General features: G+C 37.8%; 1 protein-coding gene across 1 annotated transcript in view; it reads left to right on the plus strand.

The window, feature by feature from the left end:
- The window catches only part of LOC106950486 (kinesin-like protein KIF26B), an 88,913-nt gene that overhangs the window by 25,146 nt on the left and 38,291 nt on the right, over positions 1-25,476 (plus strand). Inside the window, exons 3-5 of the mRNA XM_015037386.1 lie at positions 6,317-7,000; positions 16,629-16,810; positions 22,338-22,548. Coding sequence (XP_014892872.1) covers positions 6,317-7,000; positions 16,629-16,810; positions 22,338-22,548 — 1,077 coding nt within the window. The remainder of the gene's footprint in view (positions 1-6,316; positions 7,001-16,628; positions 16,811-22,337; positions 22,549-25,476) is intronic.

Consider the following 25,476-nt stretch of genomic DNA (forward strand, 5'->3'; position numbering starts at 1 on the left):
ACAAATAAAACTTGAAATTCAGAAAGTTTTTTTTTTTTTGGTAGAAAATTTCTGATATTAATTTAAAAATTTGATTTTTTTCCCCTATCAAATTTCATTGTTTTCTCTATAAAATTTGAGATTACTCGAAATATTTTGGCAGAAACTTAATACAACTTTAATTAGCATATTTGCTGTATTAAGAAGAAATCTTATCAGTTTCTTTTTCTCTCAATTGAATAAAGTTATTTTCAGTAATAAGAACAGGATTTCAGCCATTTTGTTTCAAAACTCTTGCTAAATTTAACCACATTTAAGAAAGAATAAAAGCTGATTTGGCTGCAGTAAAGTTGTCTTTTCAGTGGAAATCTCTGGATAAATTTGGTTTTACCTTTTGTTAAAAAGTGGTTATAAAAAGACAAATACTTTGTGTTGTACTTCACATTTTCCTTCACATTATCTTGGTAACAATGGGCCAAATTTGTATAATTTTTGAATTGCAGCTGAGGGCCTCACAAAGTCAATCCAAGGGCCACAAATGGCCCCCGGGCCACACTTTGGACACCCCTGATCTAGAGCCAGCTACCATGTTTATCGTTTGGCATGTTGTACTGGAAAGCTATTTGTGTCTGTATGAGTCAAATAAGTAATTTTTTACATAATTTATTTTACTTTATAAAATAACTATAAATTATTTTATACTGTATTTTATGCGTTTTCTCTGTGAGTGGGATTAGGTTTGTGTTAATCCCATGTGCCTCGCCCATCCATGTGATTGATCTGAGATGCCATTTTGTTTCTGACCTTGCTCTTCTTGCACAGACACCAGCCTCCATCACAGAGGATCATGTCAGTCCTCATCATGAGACCAGTGTGTGTGACGGTAGACCACCAGTCCAAGTGGCATGTATGCATGTTTTTCATTACGTGGTCAGAGAAGGTGCAGGAGACCATCTGCATCTCTTCTGCATGATCTGCCTGATCCCCGACCTGCTGGGAAAAGCCTCTGCATGTCTGTGTCAAGGTGTAGCTGCAGAACGAGCGAGAGGAGAAATGAATAAACATGAGAGGCAGGTAATCAGAATGAAGCGACGCAAGATGAAAGCTAAAATTATGCACAAACGTATAGCTTTTGATTTCCAATCTGCTGTCAGTTCAGCTTGATCCTCTCCAGTTTCAAATGTGATGCCTTAAACTACTGTCGAATTTATCAGAGGTAAATCCTGTGGAAGCCAAAGGTTAAAAACACAAACGAGTGTATTACCAGAAGCAGCTTTTCTATTTGGTATGTGGCTGCGAGTGTGTATTTACACACGTTTCAGTCCTTTCTATGCACACACAAAGAAACGAGAGAGCAAATAGCACCGAGTTGTCTTTTCCCATCAGATCTCAGTAATAGCATCTGTCTGTGTCCTTCTCCAGCCGCCACACACACACACACACACACACACACACACACACACACACACACACACACACACTGAGAGTCAGTTAGGTCACTGTTCAGTCAGCTTGGAAGCTGCTTTCTCTTTTTTTGTCGCTCCATCGTTGCTGCTCAGGCTGTGTTTACCCTTACAGGAGGAAATGAATCACACACACACACACGCACACACACACTGCCAGTCTGCAGCGCTGCTGAGACTGATTGAGTCACTCAGAGAATACTGATAAACTCGTTGGCGAAGCTTGAAGAGATGGATAGATGTGACTGCAGAGACTATGACAGCAACATCCAGACATCGTTATGTAACCATAAGCTCATTAAAAGATGTGACGAAAACAAAAAAACTTTGTCCATCTGCTATTGTACAATTGTTTTCTGAGTGCTTGGACTGATCTCTGGTAGTAAAGATGCGTGTGGATAAGGGAAACGTTTGGAAACTTTAATCCACGGAAACATGAGGTTATGATAAAATAAAGTGTTATTACTCTGAAAAATCAGAAACTGAATCAAAAGATGTAGAATGTTTTGGTTTAGTTGTTATATGTAGGGATTATACATATAATCAATGTGAGATTATGTAGGTGGATAAGGAGGGGAAATATCGATAGCTTCATACTTCCACTTCTTTGACATTACACTTCAGACTAAAAGTATTTTTTCTTCATATTAACAAAAAATAAATGTTTAAATAAACCTTTCCTCTAATGTTCATAGTGTATTTTCTTTGTTTAAACTGCTTGATTGCATCTAAAAACAGTGTTTCCACTCAGTTTCAGGTTTATTGGCTTTAATCCAAGACGTGTTTAATGGACTATGCTTCAGGGTCACAGAGGGGTCAGGAGGACCACAATCAGATTAAATGTGCAGCAAACAGCTCTGCTTCAGCTCCATTTTCACTTACAGTCGTTTGCATAAATATTCACACACCTTCAAACCCCTTGTAATTCTATTTTACAAATAAAAACTTAGAAAATGCCACATCTATATTCTGAAAATCCAGTCCATCACACTGAGCTGCACAATAAATTTAACTGAAATTTGCCCAAATCATCGTGTGAAAATAGAGAGTCTGTGACCCGCCGCTACTCTGACTTTAATGGGAATATATTTAGATGGTTGAATGAAAACTTTTCCAAAGAAAAATCAAGATATCTGGTACATCCAGCACCAGATTTGACCTCAATCTTCCTCGTACCAGACTAGTGTTTTGACTGGTTTGCACATATTACAAGGTACTCTTTATCTCTAAACACCACGCGCCCACACACACACAGAGGGTCCTGCTGTGTGTGTGTGTGTATCTTGTGGTTGTGTGGTTTGTTTATATAGCCGAGGAGGTGGCTCTCACATTAAGAAGGGGTATTTTACGATTAGATGAAGTGTTGCTTTGTATCCACATAAGCACTCAGACATGGACAACTGGGTACATTGATAGAGAAAAAGTAGCAGATTCTTTTAGTGAGAGAGACTCATTCATTCAGAGTCTGCAAGCTGTTCTTTCAGCCGATTGGAATAAACGAACAGTGGAGCAAACTAACAGAAAAATGTCTCTCCACACGAGCGGAGGCTTAATAAATCACATCTAATTCTCTGAAGGTTTTCTGTGTTTTTCTGTCAATCATCTGTCTTTGCGTCCTCATATCTGCCCGTTTTGTTCTGCTGGGAACCGTCTATCACAGGCTTAATAATTGGCGGCACATATACACACATGTGAGCTCAGTGTGGTTATAACTCATGTATTGATTAAAAGTCAATAAACAGACAGAGCCAACACGTCACTTTGATTAACATCTCACTCTGCAGATTCTTTCCTGCGCTCCTGGACTGAACCGCAGAGATCTCAGGTCATTCAGGCACTTTGAAGAGGTTTTAATGTGAACAAGATGAAGAATGGAAAGAAATTCAAGCTTTGGGGAATATGCTTCTTCAGTAAAATAAAGTTTAGAGGGGAAAATAAATGCTTTTGTTTGAAGTTGTAGCAAAAAAGGTGTGAAAACCTTTGACTGATTTTGCAAGAAACATTCTGATGATGTAGGAAAACATTGATTTAACAGACTCACTGCAAACCCATCTACAGTTATATACTATTTTTCAGCAGTCATCAGCATTACTATTTTTTAAAATAAAAAACATGTTTCTACTCGGTGAGTTTTGTCAGATAAGTTTTTAATGCTTTGTGGAAATTGCAACAAAAAATTTTTTTTCACTGAGATCAGAAAAGTTAAATCTGTGATTCGTATCTGTGTTTGTGCTTTTGCTTGTTATCTCTGAGATTTAGCCCAAAAAGGGATGGCAGGAGATTTAGAGCAGCTTTGTTCTGGACAAGTGGTTCCAATTAGACTGGAAACACAGATTCTGCACGCTCAGCCCACACTTTACTACCGCTATCGACTGCTTCCTTTAGTGCAAATCCATGAGCTCACTAAAGGCGCATTACATTTATTTACATAAACGAGGCGCTACAAGACAGAATTACCACCAACAGAGACCCTCCAAAAAACAGTGCAATGTTTAGCTGCTTAGCTTACAATCTTTGGTAAAATATTTATATCTTAATATTTCTACAAAGGTTGTATTTTTGACAATATTACTTTACTTACACAGTCACACTGTGACTTTATAAACAGCGTTTAAATAGAACCTGCATAATTATTTTTGCCTCAAACAATCAGTTTGATCTGCAAGGATTAATAAATATATGCAGGTTCTGAATCTCGGTTGCTTTAAGATTGATTCTGCAACAGCACAAACTTGCAAAATGTAAACAAACTTTCATTTTTCACCCACTGCCAAATCATAATTTTCAAATCCAGTCTGCAAACCTTTTTGGACTTTTTAATCTCTTCTATCCACTGAATGATATCGTTTATTTTGGACAGCTTGTATAACGTGGCATCAGTTATTTTTATAAAGTAACTAAAGTGAGATTGCCATGAAATTCAGTCCAAACTAACATTAGTGGAAATCCTCACCAGTGGACCAAACAAAAGTCTCTGCAGCGACACTGAATCCCTTCTCCTCATTTTAAATCCATAAACATGAACTAAAAGCCATACAGTGCTCCCATGTTTCTTTAAAAGAGGATAGCAGTTATAATCCACAGCAAGGTAACATCAAAGGTAAATAAATCCAACTGGCTTTTCCAGAGCTCCTTAAGCTGCCCTCACATCGCTTCTTATATTACCTCACATGTCAAGTACAGTTTATTTTGATGGCACATTTCAGCAACAAGGCAATTCAACATGCTTTTTATGATAGTAAAAGTTGCCATCAAGAAATACTCAATGTTCCAGTTGTTATTAATCAGCTCAAACAGGTGGGTTTTATCCTTCATTTGAAGGAACTCAGTATTTTTTGCATATTTCTGGAAGTTTGTTCTCCGTGCTTGGTTTTGGGGATGCAGACCAGAACCAGAACCAGAATCAGAACCAGAAGCAGCAGGTATATTAGATTTTGATGAAAAAGGATAGCAGAAGATGAAAAAATACATCCTAAAAAGCTAGGAATTATTTTTCGTGTTCCACTAATCCAAATGTCGTACCCAACCATTACAAAACGAGCGTCGTCTAATCTGCACTGTTCTTGAAAAGGTTAAACAAGCTTGAAGACGCCAGAAGAAGAAATGTCACCTTTATTAGGGAACTTCCTCTGCACCACACGGCTTTTAATGGCTTTTTATGGAAGAAAATGTGTTTTTACAGTCTGAATGTTGCTTTTATGTCTTCAGGTTACACATTCAATCAATAAATTAGAATATAATTGAAATTTTAATTTATTTCATTAACTCAACTCTGAGTGTAACACATTATGTAGGTAGATTAATTAATTAAGCACAGACTGATGTTTTTAAGCCTTCAATTCTGTTAATTATAATGATTTTACACTTACAGCCAATGAAAAAACATTTAAAATATCACATCACAGCCATGAAGAAAACGTTTAATACAGAAATGTTCGGTATGAATATTTGAGTTTATGTAATATGAAAGTATTTGCCACAACAGTTAAGCAAGTATGTTTGTGTATTTTCTAAATATGAGTGGTTGCTTTGTCTTTTATATTTTAGTTCATATTAAATGTATGAAGGAAATAAGCAGAAAATGTCTAAATGTGAGTTTTTCACATTTAGAAGCATACAAGTCAAACTGTGTAAACTTGTAAAATATGAATTTCTCTTCCTCCAACATTAATCTTTCAAGAGTTTTGATTATTTTTTATCATGTTGGCAGAACATATTAACTTTTCTTTTTTGTAAATATTATCATAGTTGGTTCTACATAGTTAACCGTTGAATTATTACTCCCTTGATTTTCATTTCATGCTTCCATTTGGGTCTCAACTTATTCTAAAAACAGTCTAAGCTCTTAAAAAACACCCAGTTGTTTTTGGCACTAAGTTAATAGTTTTTGACATCTAGAAAATGAGTAATTTCATAAATTTCTCAATTGTTGTCACATTCAACTGGCACTGTGCCGTTACCTAGCAACTCCAGCCGAGCCCAGCTCATCACCTAGCAACCCAGTATGTTTGGTCAGTTGGTTTTACCATTATATGCGGTGTACAATGGCTGCTGGAAAAGACAAGTGTTTTGTTGTTGACTAACTACTCAGAAACAATTTGCTGCATTCTTCTTGGTTGTGCAGGAGGCTCTACTAATGCTTTTCAAAGATGTATAATTGTGCATCTGTTTGCAGCCACTTTGAGTGTGAATGTAAATGTTGAGTTTGGGAGGCCATGGCCAGAAGTAGCTCATTCTGAAGCAATCAACAATAGGCAGAACTGGTCTGACTAAAATCCCATTATCCATGTTTTGAATAAACCTGTCTAAACCTGTTTGATGAAGTATAACAGGTCACCTTTAATCTAACCCGTTGGTCTTCATCTCTCCTCCAGGATCCATCCTTCTCACTCCTCCTCCACGACAAGCTTCAGGTGCCCAACAGTTCTCGGCGCGCGTGGAACGAGCGCGACAGTCGTTGCGATGTCTGCGCTACTCACCTCACTCAGCTCAAACAGGAAGCTGTGCGCATGGTCCTCACCCTGGATCAGTGGGATCTGTCTCCCACTTCTTCGCCTCCAGCTCGATACGCATCTCATGGACCTCCAGGACCAGCAGGCGCCTCGGGACCGCCAGGAGTTCCAGGTTCACGTGAATGGGCTCCTTCGGTTCTCCCATCCTCTTCTGTGACTGCTCCATACACTCCTCTCTCATCTTCGCAGTCGCCTTCTCCAAGCCCCAGTCAGACCCCGACACCGAGCCCGATCCATGGACAGTCTACCCCCAGTCAAGGGAGTCCCTCAGGGGGGCAAACGTCCAGCTGTGGTCCCACAACTCAACAGCTCCAAGGATCAGGACACAGACTGGGATCCAAACCCAGCTCCTTGGGTCTGGGAGCGGGGGTGGACCGAAGGAATGGCTCGCCCAGCTCAGGGAAAGCCGGTGCCCAGCAGCAACCAGTGAGCAGTGTAAGCAGTCCCAGTAATAACAGTGGGGGAGCGGTTCTGAGCGCAGCGGCTCTGCAGGCCCATCAGCACCAGAACCGGACTAATGGAGGAGTCACTCTGTATCCATACCAGGTAAGGCGCTCACACATGTAGGTTTGTAGCCTCTCCTTCACACAGAAACCCTTTCTAATGAACACATTAACATTGTTACTATGGAAACACATACGTTAATGTGGCCAAATGATTGATGTGAGGACCATAAACAGGGAAAACTACAAAGCAGGCCTGTCATGATAACAAATTCTGCTGGATGATAAATGATCCCAGAAATTATTGTGATAAATGATAAAATTTTTGTTTAGAAACCATTTTCAATTAATATATTGATAATGACTGAACCTGTTCGTCTCAGGTCCAGTAGGTCGACTTCAGGACAGACACACTCAGGTTCACTGTATTTATTCTAACAAAAGAGGAAATCAAGTTGGTAGTTAATATAAGTCCAGCACATTCTGTCCCTATACATTAAATAAAATACAATAGCCCTAAATAACTACAAAGCAATAGCTCCCAATAAGCAGTTAGCAGCAGTTAGCAATTTGTTAAATTAAAGATACCTAAAATGGGCAACATTAATAATAAAATCTGTTAAAAACGTATTCGAAATGGCAAAATTACTCATGAAACACCATATATAATTAAATTTGTCTAAAATGTATGTTAAAATATAATACTTGTAAAGAAAACACAGAAAATTACTAACAGCAACAGAAAAAATGGGGAGGAGCTGTTGGTGGTTACTATGGTAACCACCAACAGCTCCTCCCCCAGTTGGTGGTTACTATGGTAACCACCAACTGCCAAGAGCAGCATAACAGAACTTAAAACACCAACAAATGTCTGAAATAACTTGACTAAACAAAATCACATCTGTAATATTGTTAAAATAAAAACCTGCTACAACTTAAACACATTTGTACAAGTTCAGCTGGTAAAAAAAAAAAAAGTGTATAAAAACTTCAAGCTTTCAGATTTAAACAGGAATGAGACCTCTCCACTTAGATTAAAGCTTTCAAGTGACTTGAAAGACTCGAAATGACTAGTGAAGCATGTAGATGTTTTTGGATGAGACGGGAAGAGAGGGAGCGGGAATAAAGGAGAGGGAGGAGAAATAGCCTGAAGTGGAGGGTGGTCTAGAGGTGTTTATGGGTGGAGGCAGCAGCTGAGACTCCAGGGGAGATCCAAAAGTTACAGATGTAATAATTCATACAGTGATAATTAGAACTCTGGGGACTCTATGACACACAGCCGCAGTACCCTTTCACTCTTTTACATTCCCTCTATACTTATTCACATCCCTTTTTCTCCCTCTGCTTTAATATTTCCTCTTTCTTATCATATGGACAGATAGTTTAGAGTTTTAGATGGCAATTACTTTGGATGGTCACTGAAAAAAACCCAATTCTTGTCCCACTGACTCCATCTGAGATACTTTAAGCATTTTTATTTTTAACTTCCTTTTCTGTTTAATTTTTCTCAATGTGTTGCGTGTTGTTCATGTATTTGGCGTCCATTAAGACGCGCCCAGTGAATGTTGAAGGGCGCTCGTGTGTCTCCATTGTGACTTTGACAGTAATGGTGTTTCAGCAGGAAAAAAGGAACATGATAATAAATCACTCTGCTCTAGGAGGGGGAGGCGATGAGTCGAGAGGTGATCAAAAGATGGAAATCCTGAGGAAAGACGAGGATATGAAAGATTTGTGGTGAAGAAAAAGAGGACAAAGAGGAGGCTTGAAATAGGAGAGACAGTAAAGAGCTGCTTCTGAGGGACTTAATGCAATTTGAATTTGCCAACCCTAGTTTTGCAACTTGTATGTCTTGGCTCCTCCATGATGTATTCGATATTTGGAAGTGCAAAAATACAATATGAGCACAATGTTCCAGCACCGTTTCAGATAGTTTTACAACTGCAGATAAAAAAAAAATAAGCCAAACTAAAACTCCTTGAAAATGTTCCAACTCTGTTGCAAAACAGGAAAAAAGAAAAAAAATTGTGGGATTGATGGATATAAATAAAGTAGAAACATTCTGAAGATGTGTTTTCTAATCTACTCAAGGATCCCTGCTGTTTGCAGCCATAACTCATAATAAAATCTTGCTGTGTCAGCAGTGTAAGAGGCAGCAACCAACCAACATATTTTATGTTTATTAGAAGTTTTATGATCACACAAGAGGTGCAGGGCAGGTGGGAAAAGTTGCCCATTCAATTCAGGGATGATTTATAACTGGAACCTGTCAAATATTGCTAATAAGAGCAATGCAAGGTGCATCCTGTCTTTTTTAAATAACAAGTGAAGCCACAAATAGACAGCAGGTGACAATTATTTTTCTATATGAAAAATTAACACAAATCTACTGTACATGTTTGATAATTATTGGTAAATTAAAGGAACCAGGACTCTAGACTGTCAACAGATTGTACAAAACCAAATAGTTCACTGCCTGGTTAGTTCAAAATTAGCCTACAGCCAGAAAAGATTAATTTACTTCACCACTGGTGCCAATAATGTGACAAACCCTTCTGGTCCTCACCATCTCTGTGAAAACAGATTCATGTCCCTGAATGTGTTCTTGTGGGATTTTATCAATCGTTACATTAACTCCCTTTAAAGGTTGTGTGGAATGACACAAAAAGTATCCACTGGTTATTTTGGATGACAAACAACAAGCGTATCCATGGCGACACATGCAGGTGTGTTGGGAAACAAAGCATGGATAAAAGCAGTGGTAAGGGAGGTGAAGGTAGTTTTCAAATAATATTTGAAACTTAAAGAAAAAAACTGAAACCAGATGCCATTTCAAATAGCTAAAGTTTAGTTAAAGCTGCCAAACATACCATCCATCGATTCGGAGAACTACTCACTGTTGACATAGCCATAGCCAGTTTGGATCCAATTAGGTAAGAAATGTGTCGGTGTAAAAGGAGAGAGAATTTTACTTTTTTAGGCAAGTGCTACCAACCACTAGTTTAAATCTGAAGACCTGCAGTCAGCCTACAATGTGAATCCAGCCTGGCTACAATAAAATGACTGACTGTGTTTAGATTACTTTAAAAATCTGTATGCATGTGGTAAGACATTTTCTAAGTTGAAGCCTTAAGTTGATGGTTCAAACACAGACTTCCACTTCACATTTGTGATGCATGAGTAGGCTTAGACTTGGATCTAGTCCCAGCAGCAACCTGACAATGAAAACATACACAACCTGAGGAAATCTGTGCAACTCAGAAACTTAATTTAAAAAAAAAAAAAACAAACAGAAAAAAACTAACGTGTCTTCTGTAACAGCGTCTGTCAGTATTTCGTGTGACAGAACAGGAAGCTAACCCCGTATTCACTGTGGTTCTGTCAGATAAGCACGTTTATGTGCTATGCTTCATGTTAAAGAGAAAATATCACTGATTTGATTTGCCCGGGTGAAACTTTGGGATGAGGTCACATTAGAGAGGATTCATTTTGGACTGAGAAGAGAGAAAGTCCTTTACCTCAATAATACAGAGAGAATTAGCCTCCATACGGTGCAGTCCGGATTTTATTTTAGCATATTCAAAACAATTTATGAGGACGAGCTGTTTGTAATTTTTCACTTTTCTATGCTTTTTATTTGGTCCCACCTTCACAAACCGTTAGATCCAGATTAATTCTGAAAAAAGTGACTGTTTCTCCTCTTCCTGCATTTAGCAAACAGGAGCACACACATCTGTAGACACACAAACACGTTTTACCGTTACCCTTGAAACACAAACTACACCAGAGACAGGTGAAGAGAGCAAATGCTGTAGGAAACGGCGGCCATGTTGTTATGAAGATGAATGAGGGCATTTTTACCAACAGTGTGGATGAACGATGTCCTGTAAAAGGAAGACTGACAGAGTCCATGCTTTTCTTTTTTTTTTAAACCAGCTTTACTTCCTCTAGAAATCCTTCATGAATTTCATCAAATCCCAGCCGGTCTCTGGACCAGCTGACCAGTGAAACTCTCCTCATCTGCTTTGGTTTTGAGCTCATTATTTTCACTACGTTTGGCCCTGTATTTCCTCACGTCTCTATTGTTTCTGGTGCTTCTCTGCTGCTGTAGCTACATTTCCTCATGTGAATCATTAAAATTTCATCCAGTGTACAACCTAATTTACCAGAAGATATAGACAGCAGCTCAGCCTTTCCTGTGGGGAAATCTGAAAGGAACAACCTTAATGACCTCATGAAGACAAACACAGGAACAATTACTTTAATGAGTAAATAATTTTATATTCTGTTTGTATCATTGCTCCAGCCAGGTTATACAGCCTCTTTTCTTTGTGAAAAGCCAGGCTATAAAAGTTAGCATTTCGCTAAAATCTGGTTTTAGTAACCAGTCCAATACAAAAGTATAAAAAACTGATTTAAATGTAATAAAATGGAGCCATTTTAAACCAACTGCAGAGCTGTAAAGTATGGGCTGTTAGTGGTGTCAGCGTAACTCACCAGTAACCAGTGTTAACCAGACTCAACCATTTCAAGAAGCCAACAGCGATTATGAAAGCAATCTGAGCCCATCAACAAAGTCACAGGCTGATTACTTCCATGATGTAAATAAATAATTTATGCATTGAAGCAAAAGGAGCCCTGACCAAGTACTGGGTGAATATTCCTTAAAGTAAATAAGCAAAGTTGTCAGTGGCATATTTCTGTGTTAGAAATCCTTTTTAGGTAAAATTCAAATTGTTTTTTAGTATCTGATTTTTTGCTCTTCATGATCATCAATATTAAGATAAGCACATAAAACATATGTAATGAATCTGTAGTAAGATGATTCCAAGATGCATCTGGGTATATTACTGCACACAAAAAAACCTTAGTGATTTTGCACTCTTATACCTACCGACCATTTATTTAGAAATCAATACAAAAGCTTTTCTGCTGTTCACTACAAGCTCTTGTAACCAGAGAAATCGGTCCTGAGAGAACAGATAACAACCTCTAATATGTTCTGAAAGATTTACTGTATTTCTTCTGGCACAAAAAAGACAGACCAAGGACAGATGTGCGGTGAATAGACTCGCTCTTTTCTACTCTTACTACTGTTCTTTCCCTTAGCAACACCAAGCTCACACATCAATAATACAGACAACTGATAACAAGAAATGTTTGGGTTTGAAACCAGTTGTACATTAGAAGACAAATTTAAACAATTTACTCAACCAGTTTCTGTGCTGACGAAATTAAATTAGACGACTGAAAATCACAGATTAGAGTTTCTACAAACTTCCAGACTGAAGCAGAAAGATGTGAAGCAGCAATAAGTGTCTTTTAGTCTGAATTCAAAGTTTCTTGTAGTATTCTAGATAAATCTTTAAACAATTTGCACTGGACATAAATGATATACAGCATTAAGACAAAATGCAATGGTTTGCATTCTGCTGATTAAGTTTCTAATGTCAACAGATTACCCTGACAAAACAAACTATTAAGATTAAACTAATTAATCTGTGTAAGTGTTTTCAGTCCAACAGTCTGAAAACATTTGCTTTGGTAGATTTGAGTCAATACAGAAATAATGTAAGGTTAATTAAATTTGCATCCTGTGCTTACTCGGCTAATTTACTTAGTTCATCATTTGCTCATCTGGTTTCATAAAAGGAAACAAAAAATGATTAAAGTCGTGGCTCTAATTTTTTGCAGAGATGAGAAAAAATGGATCAAGTATAATTGTAAAGAAAGAAAAATACGTATTGATTCGGATTTTTTCTTTGATTTGGTATTTTGTTGACTGGATAATAAGACATGTTTTATCCTTTTGCCCTCATTGTGTCTCTTCCAAATGAAAATAGCAATAAATCAGGAACTGTACTTTATAAAACAAAAAATAAACAACCCCATCGGCTTTACTAAAATGTAATCAAATCTAAATATCTAATTGTTTAACATCAATAAAGTTGATTTTTGCCAAATTTGGTATGGATTGATTGATCTGACTCAAAATTATGTGTGAACTGATATCAATATTAATACCAATATATTGAAGCAATTAATTTTTATTTACTTCCTTCTGTATTTCACTATATCCATTTCTAATTGTTTCAGTAGGCCTGTCAAGAAAATAAGACTTAAGGTTAAACCTGAAAAATAATTAACAAATTAAGAAAAGCTGAAAAACCTCTAAAATACTAAAATCTTAACCATGGAAACTTTGATTTGTTAAATGTGTAGCCTGGAAACAAATCTGGGTTGCAGGAAGACTAGGAATTTGTTCCACTTGCAAAAAAAAAGTTTAATTAAATAAATATCTGGAAGGTTTTCCCATCATGAGAACAACTTGATTAGGGCCTTAAGTTGGACTCGAATGTTTTAAATGTACTCTTAAAAAGGAGCCATATAAACTTTCAATGCCGACAACCAAATATAAAACGCATCAGTCATTGCCAATGACCGGCTCAGTGCTAACTTATTCTTATTTTATATAATTATTCATAACATAACCCATGTACACATAAAAATCTTACATCGTGTCCAGGACTGATCCTGGACATGATGAATGAGAGAAACAGCTGATAAATAATTTATTTCCAAAATAAAACAGATTTTTACATCTCATGAAAAACAAACATATGTTTACAACCTAATATACTTGATTAAAAGGTAAATTTTTGTCTAATATTTAGAAATCTTGTAAAATGTCTTCTCATTCTTTAGTAAAGTGGTCTGATACATTTTAATACAACTTTTGGATGCATTCCTTCAAAACGCCTGAATCAAATCATTTGCTCAATGACTGCAGCTGCTGCACAGAGTACTGTGTATCAATTTACATTTAGCTTAAAGCATCAATGTGTTTAACTCCTCTCTCTCTCTAAGCTCCCATTGTGGTTATAATGTCTTCTTCAGATTGCAACCAGAAAAACCCATATAATCTGTATTTCTGCGGAGCCACACTGTATCCAGATTAGTCCAGGGGGAATGCAGGATAAACATTGTAGCTCAGTAACACATCAGCTTGCGTCATATTAAGGATGTTCTATGTTGAATTTCTGAGTGGAGATTCATTTATTTAGTAATTTATTCTGGTTTAATCTTTAATCTACTGTCATGTGGTGAAAATTACAAATGTAAAGCAGTAATAGGAAACTTTTCAGCTGGTGTATTAAGAAAAGTTAAATCCACCAAGACCCTGACGTATTCATACTCCGGACGTTTTAGATTTAAAGTAAAATTTTAATTGGACCAATATTTTTCTACTGATTGGAACTAATAAGTCAGAGTCCAGACCTGAATCTAATATAGTCTGTGGAGAGAGTTGCAGATTAACACCAAAAATAAATGGTTACGGTACAAGAAAAAAAAACCCCAACTGGAATTATTAGAAGGGTTTTATTGCTTTGACCCCTAAAGGTTTTTCCACTGATTATTGGGAAGGTTCTAAATAAGTTTTTGCATGCTAGTTTTTAATTTTTTTTAGCTGCCAGTCATTTTACAGTATTTTATGAACTGTTTAGAAATACCATTTCCATCACAAACAAACTTCTTTGCTGGATGGAAATAATCTTAAATCTAAATCTGGCAGGTTTATGAATAATTTTGGGCATGAAAAGCCAGATGATTATTACCATGGCTTCTCAGGCAGAAACCTGCATGCAGTTTAAATAGTTTGCCAGTTTTTTTGTACAGAACCAATCAATTATTTTAGATTTCACGGCTTCGTTTTAACAAGAAAATTGTTTTGGTTTTAACTCAGAAATTAAAGTTCATGAAGTTGATTTAACAACAAGAGACATGTTGACTAAACATTGTTTTAAGGTCATTAATCTAGAATTAAGAGTTTTAACTTAATGCTGCAATTTGAAGCAAATATTTACTTCACATCACGCAAATAAAAACTGTCCTCACCTGGTTAAAGAGCCACATTTTGCTACTGTTTTCACTCACAAAATCAAGTTAAAATGACTGCTTATTTAACTTTAAATATATTTAAATTATTGTTTCAAATTGCATGAACAAAATTTCAGATCTGACAAATTTTATTAAACATCACAATGAATTCTGCTAAAAACATTTAGAGTGAACAAGACATTATCCTCAAGCTTTGCAAACTTAACACCAGAGTCAAAACAATGTAACACACTTCCATCTCAGGATACAAAAGAAGCTGCTAAGCATTCTGGGAAATAGTTCCCACTCCTGTCGTTTTCTTCTTTCAGTTTTTTAAGTGCTAACCTAAAACCTGTAGTTTATTCGACTCTTAATAAAAAGTTAACACAACCTACTACTGTAAGTTTATCTTTCACAAACTCAAACATTTAGGTTCAAAATCTGAAACTTGTCAAATTTATTTGACTTAACGAGCAGAAGACAGTAGACACAACTAAATGCTTTTACAGTGTGAGTATTTGAATATAGTAAAACCACAAACAAGTTGTATTTGTATACAAACTGCACAGGGATTTTATTTACAACAGGCCATCTATCAAGCAGTGGGCAGCCTGCGTCGACCCCAGGAGCCTCGGCAGTAAATATACGTCAAGCTGAGCTGATTTACGCACCAATGTAGAGAAGTGCAGACACTGAGCCACACAAGGACACAAACAAAGACACACAACCCACTCCAGAGAGTTCCTCCACTGAAGTATTTGGGTATAATTCAGGTGCTCTGCTGTCTGGTATTAGACAGACCATAAAGAGTAGTTATCAATAACCCACACCTGTGACATAAATGATTCACCTGAACACACGAGAGAAGTAGCACGTTATTCAGTGTGTGTGTGTGTGTGTGTGTGTGTGTGTGTGTGGACATGTAGTCGGGAAGAGAGGCATTTATTACTTCAGTCTGAAGATCCTTTGGCAGTATTTTATATTAATCCTACACAGGTACATTTAAAAACACGTCCTGCAGAAAGACTTATGTTTCTTACTTTCAAATGGCTTTGGAAGGGAGTACGACCAATAAAGGGAACCTGGATTTATGTTTCTTAGTGAAAATATACTTTAATTTGGCAAAACTTTGACAACCAATTCATCATTAGCAGAAAGAATTTTCTGTTTAGTCGTCAGTGCAAAGTGTACTACTATAGAGGTTCTTAACCCCGGTCCAAAGTGACCCATATCCTGTATGTTTTAGATGTCTCTCTGTTGGCATACATTAGATTTAAATGAATGGGTCATTAACAGGCTTTTGTGCAGACACTGAATGCATCATTTGACTCAGTTGTGATGGACGGGGATGTATTTAAACATGCAGGATGATTCCCGGAGATCTGGGTTGTGGATCACCGCAGTTTTTCATTCTTCTTAATTTTTCAGACATAGCTGATGATACTGTCACGTGTACCTGGTTATTGCGTTGCATATGTTTTAATACAACTTTCTGTGTGTTTTAAAATCCGTTGCAAACTAAACAAAGGGTCATATGAGACGAACCAGGAGGGTGCTGTGATTTTTTTTGTTTTGTTTCATCTGGAACTAACAAACTGCTGATCAATACATAGGGTATCTACTGTCAGTCAACTATTAATAACACACACTGTATTAAAGGGAGAGGTTTTTACTGAGGTGTTCAAATGTTCACAGACAGATTAACTTCTTTCCTAGAAACAAAAATAAAGAACAGGAGGATTTGTCAATGTAGATTGGACATATTTAAAGGTAATTTACCTTTAAATTTTTTGTTTTTCTCTGTAAACGGCTCTCGTTTTTGTGAAGCATTAAGAATCTCCTTTTCTTTGTTTCAGATTTCCCAGATGATCTCTGACGCCTCAAGAGAAGGAGGGACTGAAGCGGCCCTGAACCGCTACAACTCTCACTCTCCTGCGCGCGCAAACTCTCCGTCACACACAAACTCTCCCTCCAACACGCCGGCTGTAACCACCTCGGCACCGACTGCCACTTCTGCAGCTGCCTCCTTCTTCGCCAGGTACAGTGAGACACTCCAGACCTAAATCTACCAGACTGAATCCACCAAAGGTTCATATGTCAAACGTCAGTCAGTCTGGAAAAACAAAAGTTTAATTAAAACAATAAAAAACAAAATTAGACAATGATTTCTTGGTAAAAGTAATTATTAGTCTAGAAAAAAGCTTAGCGAGATAACAAACGTAACACGGATGAAAAACATGGCACACTCAAAATGAACAAGTGAATTATTCATTCACTGTATCTGAAGGATCGCTGGTCCGTCATAACTAATGAACTGCTTCAAATCACATTTTAAATGATACTGATGGTTTCCCTTTGTTGCTTTCACACCTCTTCTCTGCTGTTCATCCTCACATAATTAGATGCATTTGTCTGATATATTCATCTGCTGCGCTTCAGCGTAGCAGACATAATGTTGTCTGTCAGAGGTCCAAATTACACAAGGACACTCTTAAACACACACTCTTGATCTTTCCTCTCTACAGCCCCCTGAGCTGTCAAATATCAAAGGCTGTTTTACACAAACACACACATCTGGTTTACATTATAAAAAACATCCAGCTGTAAGAGCTTAAAAAAAAAACAAACTCAGATTGCTTAGACACGTGGACTCCCATTACAGTGTCCAGAGTTTTACGGACATGCAGTGGTATAAGAGTCTGACTGTATGGTCAAAGATAGCACAGTTTAATGAATTAAAAACTGTATAAAGCAATCTGACTGTTTTCGTTTAAAAGTACAGGAATGCAACTACTGCTGTTAAAATCTATTGATGCAGAAGTGATTATGAGCAACACAAATTTCCAAACACTGCATTTTGTCTTTTTGCAAAAGACAAAATGGAAGGTAAGGCTGAAAAATGTGTCGCAATATAAGGGTTTCATTTCAGTTGATAATTATTGAGTATTTTTTTAATATCTAAAATACTGCCAAACTAGTGGCATAACCTTTCACATTTCATCCACAATTTCCTCTTTTTATTTTTAAACAGTTTTAAAGCACGGAGGTAAACCTCAAACTGCTGCTCCGCCAGTTACTCAACAGGTTGTTGCTAGGTAACCACAACTTACTCCACAAGTTGTTGCTAGGTAACCAAAGAGCAAGAAAGTTGTTTGATTTCACCAATCTTGCTTAGCTGCTTTGAGAGGTTGAGCGGCTAAAGTCTTTCCTCTGCCTACATCCCCCAGAATGCTGTGCGGTTCTGGATCGGGGTTCAGTGAAATTATTGAAAATCCTATCAGATAGTTTTTATTGATATTGATATATATATATATATATATATAGAGTTATTGATTTGTCTCCAGGCCTAGTTTGAGATAGAAAGCCCCTCATTTGATGATTAAACAGATGAGACAGCTTGCAAAATGCTAGAGTGCTACTTAACTCTCTAAGTAACCAGAGAAATGGATGTAAACACTACAAACTGTAAAGAAAAATGTTACGGATTTAATTCCTATCACCGTAAAATAAAATCTTGAACCAGTTCAGATCTACTCATGTGTGTCTGTTGTGCTTGTTTTCTCTCCCTTTTGTCATTGTAAGATTTTATGTTTTAGTTGGGAAAGCATGCACTCTGTTGTATTTTTATTTTTGGGTGGGATGATGCGGGAATGTTTGTGAACTTGTCTATTAGCCTGTGCTTACAGTCAGTAAAATCAGCCTTGCAGAGCTGGTGAATCCCATGCAGGTCTCGGTCTTCACTCTTAGACGTGGGCTGCATCCAGACACAAACACAATCTTCGCTGGGCTCGCTGTCTGCACACTGCCAAATCCCTGTGTCCACTCCATGTCCTCTCACCTGATCCCCTGTCTTCCTTTATTTCTCCTCTGCCTCCCCTGTCTGTCTCCTTTTCTTGTTTTCTCCTCAGCATGCAGCTCTCCTGCTTTCATTTAATTGCTCTCCTCCTCTCCCATTGTTCTGTCCTCTCTTTCACCCACACCTTCTTTGTTCCCACACTGACCTTTCCTTTACCTCCACACTAATGCATATCTGAGTAATATCTTTCATTAGTGGTGATCTGTCTGTGGAATATGTCACACTTGCACAGCAGCTCTACATCTTCGCCGAGCCGCAGCGGCCCTCTGGGGACACTGGGATAGAGACTTGCTGCGGTGTGGGCATGCTCTTACTCACAAGGGGGAGGGAGTTTCTATCAGCGCAGGAATTTTTTTAACTGCATGCTCCGAGGATCGGATCTACGGGGATTTGGCTGGCTGTGTGTGTGCTGCATGAGGCAGCTGAGTAAATGAATTGGCCCCAAGTGAGTTGGTGAATTGGGAAGGTGTAATTTTAGATGGAGGATGGCAGAGATATGTGGGCTGCTGTCCCTTTTTCTGACCCTTTACAATTCTTGCTGACATTTTTTTGTGTTATTTAAGGAAAACGGTTTCCGCTAGTGATAGATGAAAACAAATTAGCCACCCGTCAAATTGGTGGATTGATGATCCAGCCAGATGGGACAAAAAAAAGGAGAAGTCATCTGATCAGATGAAGTATACATTTGTTTTGATTTTTGCTCACACAACCAAGAAAAGCCATTTTACTGCCACACAGCATGCAAATAAATGTTGCACTTTTGCTTAATCTAGCCTCAATCATTGTGCCTTTTGTTGTTTCACTTTCCCACTTTACCTCCAAACTAACCGACTTCACTTGGTGAAGTTTTTACTTCTATCCAATCTGTTATGGGGTAATGAACAGTGAGGAAACACCCACACAAATACCTGAACTGAATCAGAAATTGGAGTTTTTCAAGCAGACAGAACCATTATCAATGGCAGACTCCCAATGTTAGCAGCGCCACAAATTCAGGTAATTGAGTTTGCAAACACCAATCAGAGCACACCGCAATCACAGTGGAGACGGCTTTAAAGAAGTTGGAGATTTTGGGGCAACACGGGAAGTGGGCCCGCCAAAATTAAAGCCAAATGACTAAATGTGGGCTACTGGCACATCAAGCTGAGAGAGGAACGGCAATGACAGAACCTCGAAGAAGAAGGACAAACTCAAAAAAGTTTCCTCCACTGAAACCATTTTTCCAAAAGTGTGTACTGTAATGTAACATTTTCTGTTGAAAGTCCAAATTCGACCATGAAAGATTTTTTTTCTTACTTTGGAGAGAATCCAGTTGACGTATTTATAGTTTTTTTTCCCGTTTTTTAATTATTCAGGAAGCATTTGCTTTTTTCTTGTAGAAACAGCAGGGAATCAGAATTGATTTTACTCAAAACAACTCATTTCTATCAGTGGGATCATCAATGTAATCACTGATCTTGCAATCAATCCATTAGCTAAATATTCTTATCCTTACAAAGTCTTGCAAATGCAATTCTGTTTTAGAAATATCCAGAATCCTCTCACGCCTTTGAATTAACCTGTAATTTACAGAACCATATCAGTCAGCTACAACAGTAATCCCCATCATTTCCAACAAAATGTGGTCATTTCTTTAGCCACATGTCCATGTCAGTAGATAATATCAGTAAAGTCAGTCTTCTGTCCATGCTAAACAGCCATTCTGACCTAATGCGACACAAAAGCTCCCGTCCTCATGTCCACCATCACTCTCTGTCTCCTCTCACATCTTCTTCCATTGATGGCCTGCTAAACAGAAAGTAATTAACCACTGAACCAACAGCACAGCCAGGAGATACCAGCCATCAATCAGCAGAGCTGTTTATGTTTGCCGGCGAGGAGGAAGAAAACAAAGCAACGTCTTGTTACCAGCCGACCTCTGATGCTTTCTAACAAGAGACAGATACCTGAAGTCTACGAGGGGAGAAGAGGCGGTCGGTGCTGAAGGAAATCGATGCTCTTCAGAAAGGATGAGTGGATATATGGAGGGCAGCGAAGAAGTGGAAAGGATGGAGAGGAAAAATAATGAGTGAGAGAATGAAACCAAGGGTTTCAGGATGGTGGAGCCCAAGAAGGAACGAAGGACAGAAAAGGCAGAGAGGAGCTGATGATTTGATCGAGCTGAGTGATGTAAAACAACTACAGTTCACTTTACGGTTAGTTTGAAAAAGATCCACTTAACCAAATCCCACACCACCAATTACCAGCTATTGTTTGAGTGTTTGCTACTTAAATTTATCCATAGATTGAATCACTGAGGAAGAGAAAACGTTTCAGAAACTGAAACCCAAATGTTTCCTACCAGAAGAAAACTGTAAGAAGAATAATATATTATTTTTTTTGTTTAGCTGTGAACAGTCCCAGCTAAGCATTTTTGTAGTGAGAGTGAAAAAAAGAAAATGCATGCAGGTTACAAGCAGGAATCCCATGCAGCAGAGTGAACAAATCCATCATTGTCACGCCTCTTACTGCAACCATCAGCAGCACTGCAGCACCCCCTTATTTCATTGATAGCACAGAAATCACATACAATATTAATGAAACGCAGAATAGAGAAAATAAATTCACTAATGCGTTAAAAACTCCCGTGATTCGACAAAGCATGTAAACCGATTTCAATACAATCCTGCAGCAGACAAAAAGGTTTCAATAAATTTCTTCACATGATGCATGGGGAGGTTTTGAACATTTCACCAACATAATACAAACCTGTAATTGCCTTTGATCGCATTTCAAGCGCATAAGCTTAGTCTGCACCCTCAAAAAATCCCAATTAGTGGTCTTCTCATGGAGGTTTGTTTCACGCTGTGTGCAGTCACACACACACAGGGATCCACACACACACACACACACACACACACACACGCACACACACACACACACACACACACAGGGATCCACACACACAAATCTCCAGGGAGAGCCAGTCAAATGGTGAAGTGCTTCATCGTAACACGGGTCACTTGACTCGCATCTCCCTTCCTCTCCCACTCTCCTTTTGCTGACTCTCTCCCTCACTCTCATTTCTGAAACTTGCTGCAGTTAATTGAAAGCCAATGGTGTGAGAATACAGCTTCTTGACAGAGAGTGTATCAGGGCAGAAGGTCTCTCACTCTTTCTTCCTCTCCTTACATGTTCTCTAAATTAAATATGTGGGTTAAAGCAGAGCCGTGCAGGAAGCCCTGCTGCAGCTGTTTTAGTGGACTTTCATTGTGTTCAATTTGTGATAGAGCAGCTGGATGTGAAAGTAGTTACAGTTGGTGCAAGGAATAAAATAGCATCTTTCTGTCTTTGTACTCTGTAGTGTGCATTAAACATTCAATGCCCCAAAACCACTGCAGAGTACAAAGACGGTAAGATTTCTAAAGCGTCGTAATGAAGGTTTTCAGGTGAAGGGAAGATGAACCAATATATTAAATTTATAATAGAAAACAGTTGTGGTGTATGTGACCATTTAAGCTTATATGCATAATTCTGACAGTCAATTAGAGAAACTACACAACAAAAATCAAACTTGTACACAAACTAATATTACCCCTTTGCCATTATAAAACCTGTGTTGTCCGATGTTGAAATGTAAGTTTTTTAGATAAAATTCAGTGAGTTCTTACGTCTGATTTTAACCCAGTATTCTAATCATTTAATGGAGGTAACTGCTTCTCTCCCTCAGAGCTGCTCAAAAGTTGAACTTGACATCGAAGAAGAAGAAACAGAAGACCACCACGGTTGCAGCCCCTCTGACATCATCTCCGTCCTCGTCCTGCGACCCTCATCTGTTCCCGACTAACTTCAGCTCTGCTTTGGTGACGATGCCTCCACCTGCTCCACCTTGTCTTCTTCGAGCAGCAAACAAGATCAAAGATACGCCCGGCCTCGGAAAGGTATCACGATGGCTTCTCTTTCTCTGCCATGTTATTTTTCCCTTAAAACTCAGAAAAGGTTGAATTCAACACTTAAAACATTACCTGTCATTAAATAGGGATAAAACATTAAAAATACAGCTCTGGGAAAAATTAAGAGATCTCTTAAGGTCATCATTTTGTCTGATTTTACTCTTCATAGGTATACGTTTGAGTAAAATAGTATCTCAGATAATCAATTGTTACAATCACGAATATCATCTGAGTGTAAAATATGTTGACTCTTGAAGTGGATGACCACACTGCGTGTCAGATTAGAACAGGAATTGGAGGCTAACTATTTTAAACTTAAAATACGAAAAATCCTGATGTAGATCACATGTTGATTTTCTAATTATGATTTGATTAATTTATGACACATTTTTAGCAATTAGCTCTTCTGGAGTCACCTCATTAGTACTAAAAATACAATTTTGTGTCTTAATGTGTGATTTTTAAAAAAAATAGATTTTATTAAGTTAGTTAAAATTGATTGGGGGGTTTTGTACTGGGGTACAAGTACAGATAAAATACTTCTTGTTTCCAAAGCTGTCTTAAATATAGAAAACACTGGTTCATTCCCAGAGAAGCCTCTATATTGCTGAAAGTTTGTGAATCATTCACGCCTTTATGAACTGAAAGAAAATTGCTCTTTTTTAGACAAATGAAAGTAGACAATTTGTGAAAAGCAACCCAAATAAAAACTTCTAAAAATATATATAATTTCCAAAAAGCCTGCAGCAACGTTAATTAAGACTACTTTAAAATGTTGCAGTAAATTCTAGATCTATGTCTGGATTAAAAGCTTGTGTCTTAATCAGCGAATAAAGAAAGAAAATTAGCAGTGAAAGTTAGAACAACTGTGTAAAGATATTTCTAAATTGTGGTGTATGAATAAATTCTTGAATGATCATTCATAAAATTAAATAGAACAAACAGAAATGTGAATTTAGACATGTATTTATATATTACTGCCAATTACAATTAGCATAGCATCATTGAGGAATCAGCGACTCCAAAACTCAAAGTGAATCAGTTTGGAGGAAGTTATTTATTTATTTTAATCCTTTCTTATTACTTAAGAAAATGTTATTTTCTTGTGGAGTTATTTAAGCCCAAATAGTGTGCTGTAATTTGCTGAAATACTGAGCTGTAGCATTTTATTCTGACCATCTCCAGTTTAAGTGTGTTTGCTTGCGTGTGTGTCTGTGTGTGTGTCAGCTGGGCTCCCCTGCTGTAGGATACCAAAATATAACCTAATGGTTACCATGGTAACACATTTCAGGCTGACAAAAGTCATCTGTCACCATCGCCACTGGGTGATGAAACACACAAGAAAGAGAGAGAGCGCGTGGGCGTGTGTGTGTGTGTGTGCTGGGGGACCAGTCACACACTCGGCTCTCAAGTGTGTGCAGTATTGATCGTCCATGTAATGAGTTTTTAGTGCCGACCCCTCTACAGTTTGAGGCTCCCTGACTTTGTGCCCCCAACAGCTGGAAAACGAACGACTGTCGGATAAAAGAATCAAACTTCCTGCGAAAGTTTCTGTATCGAAACGCAAGAGAGGAATTTGAAAAAGATAAACCATCCCGTTTTTGTGTGTGTGTGAATCATCTGTTGTTGGAGCTCCATGTGTTGGAACCATTTGGCTCTGAGGGAATTTGTCAAGTACGAGTGGAAATATGTGCGTGCCGTTCATATTAACTACCAGATGAGACCGAAAGCAATCTCTCTGTTCAATTACATTTGTAATGAGTCGTAGTAAAATGTTACAACTGTTTAGTCTGAAAATCCTGACGATATTTAGAAAAGATTCAGGGTAATATCACTTCCATCTCATCAGTCTTCAATCAACTTTATTTGCCACTGAAATAATTGGAACTACTACTTGAATTAAAAAAAATACAGTTCATAGTAAAATAAATACTGTTGCTATTTTGATTAAATTACACCCGAGTAAGAGGATCTATTTACCTTCCACGTATTTGCTTTTAAAATCACTACAATTCAATGTGTGGCATTGTGTTGAAATGCTTAGTAGTTTAATTTATTTGCAACAGAAAGCAATCATTTTGCCTTTCAGAGTTTCTGTCTGTCTCTCCATATGGAGATGACAGATGTCCTCTCAGTTGTCAAGGAGACCAGTTCTAGATTGCATATTCACGCTAATAACAAATGATTCTGCCATCAGCCCATAAGCACACATCACATACTGTAATGCAGCTGGAAGAGACGTGATAAAGGAAAAAAAACTTTTCTCACATCATACCTGGATTTTACTTTCCTCATTGCAGCTACATCTCAGTTAGTTAAAATCATCATTTATTTCACTTATTTGATTTTAAAAAGTGAAACTAATATTTGTTACTGGCCCTTTGCAACTACGTCACATAATCGTTCGCGGCGCCATGATGGACGTCGGAAGTGAGGAAAGGCAGAATTGAACTGATCGACTGAAGTGATTTTCCCACGTTGTTTTTGTCCCTTTACTCATCGCTCCTACTTGTTTGAGTCAAGCTATTTGTCTTTGAGCATAACACACCTTTGAGGGTTATAAACAGCGGTATTTACAGAAGCTTGACATGGCTAGCTTACAAACCAATCCATACTTCCTCCCTCATGTCGTGTTAATCAAATTACCGATTTTACCTGAATTCACACCGCATTATTTTTGTCACTATGTCATAAACAACGTTTACTTTTACACCGGAGCGACATTAAAAACGTACAGAAGACGTGACGCTAACCAGTTTTTCTCCGTATGCTAGGCTACATGAACATGACGGTGGGGTATTGTCTCCATGGTTACCAGTGGTTAGACAAGTACCTTCTCCATAATGCAATATTTGACATCTTTCTAATCATACTTACATATAAAGTATATGAACGTTAATCTTCTTACCATGTAAA

This window comes from Poecilia latipinna, unplaced genomic scaffold (genome assembly GCF_001443285.1).
Source record: "Poecilia latipinna isolate Pla-1442-1.1 unplaced genomic scaffold, P_latipinna-1.0 Scaffold402, whole genome shotgun sequence".
Classification (NCBI taxonomy): domain Eukaryota; kingdom Metazoa; phylum Chordata; class Actinopteri; order Cyprinodontiformes; family Poeciliidae; genus Poecilia; species Poecilia latipinna.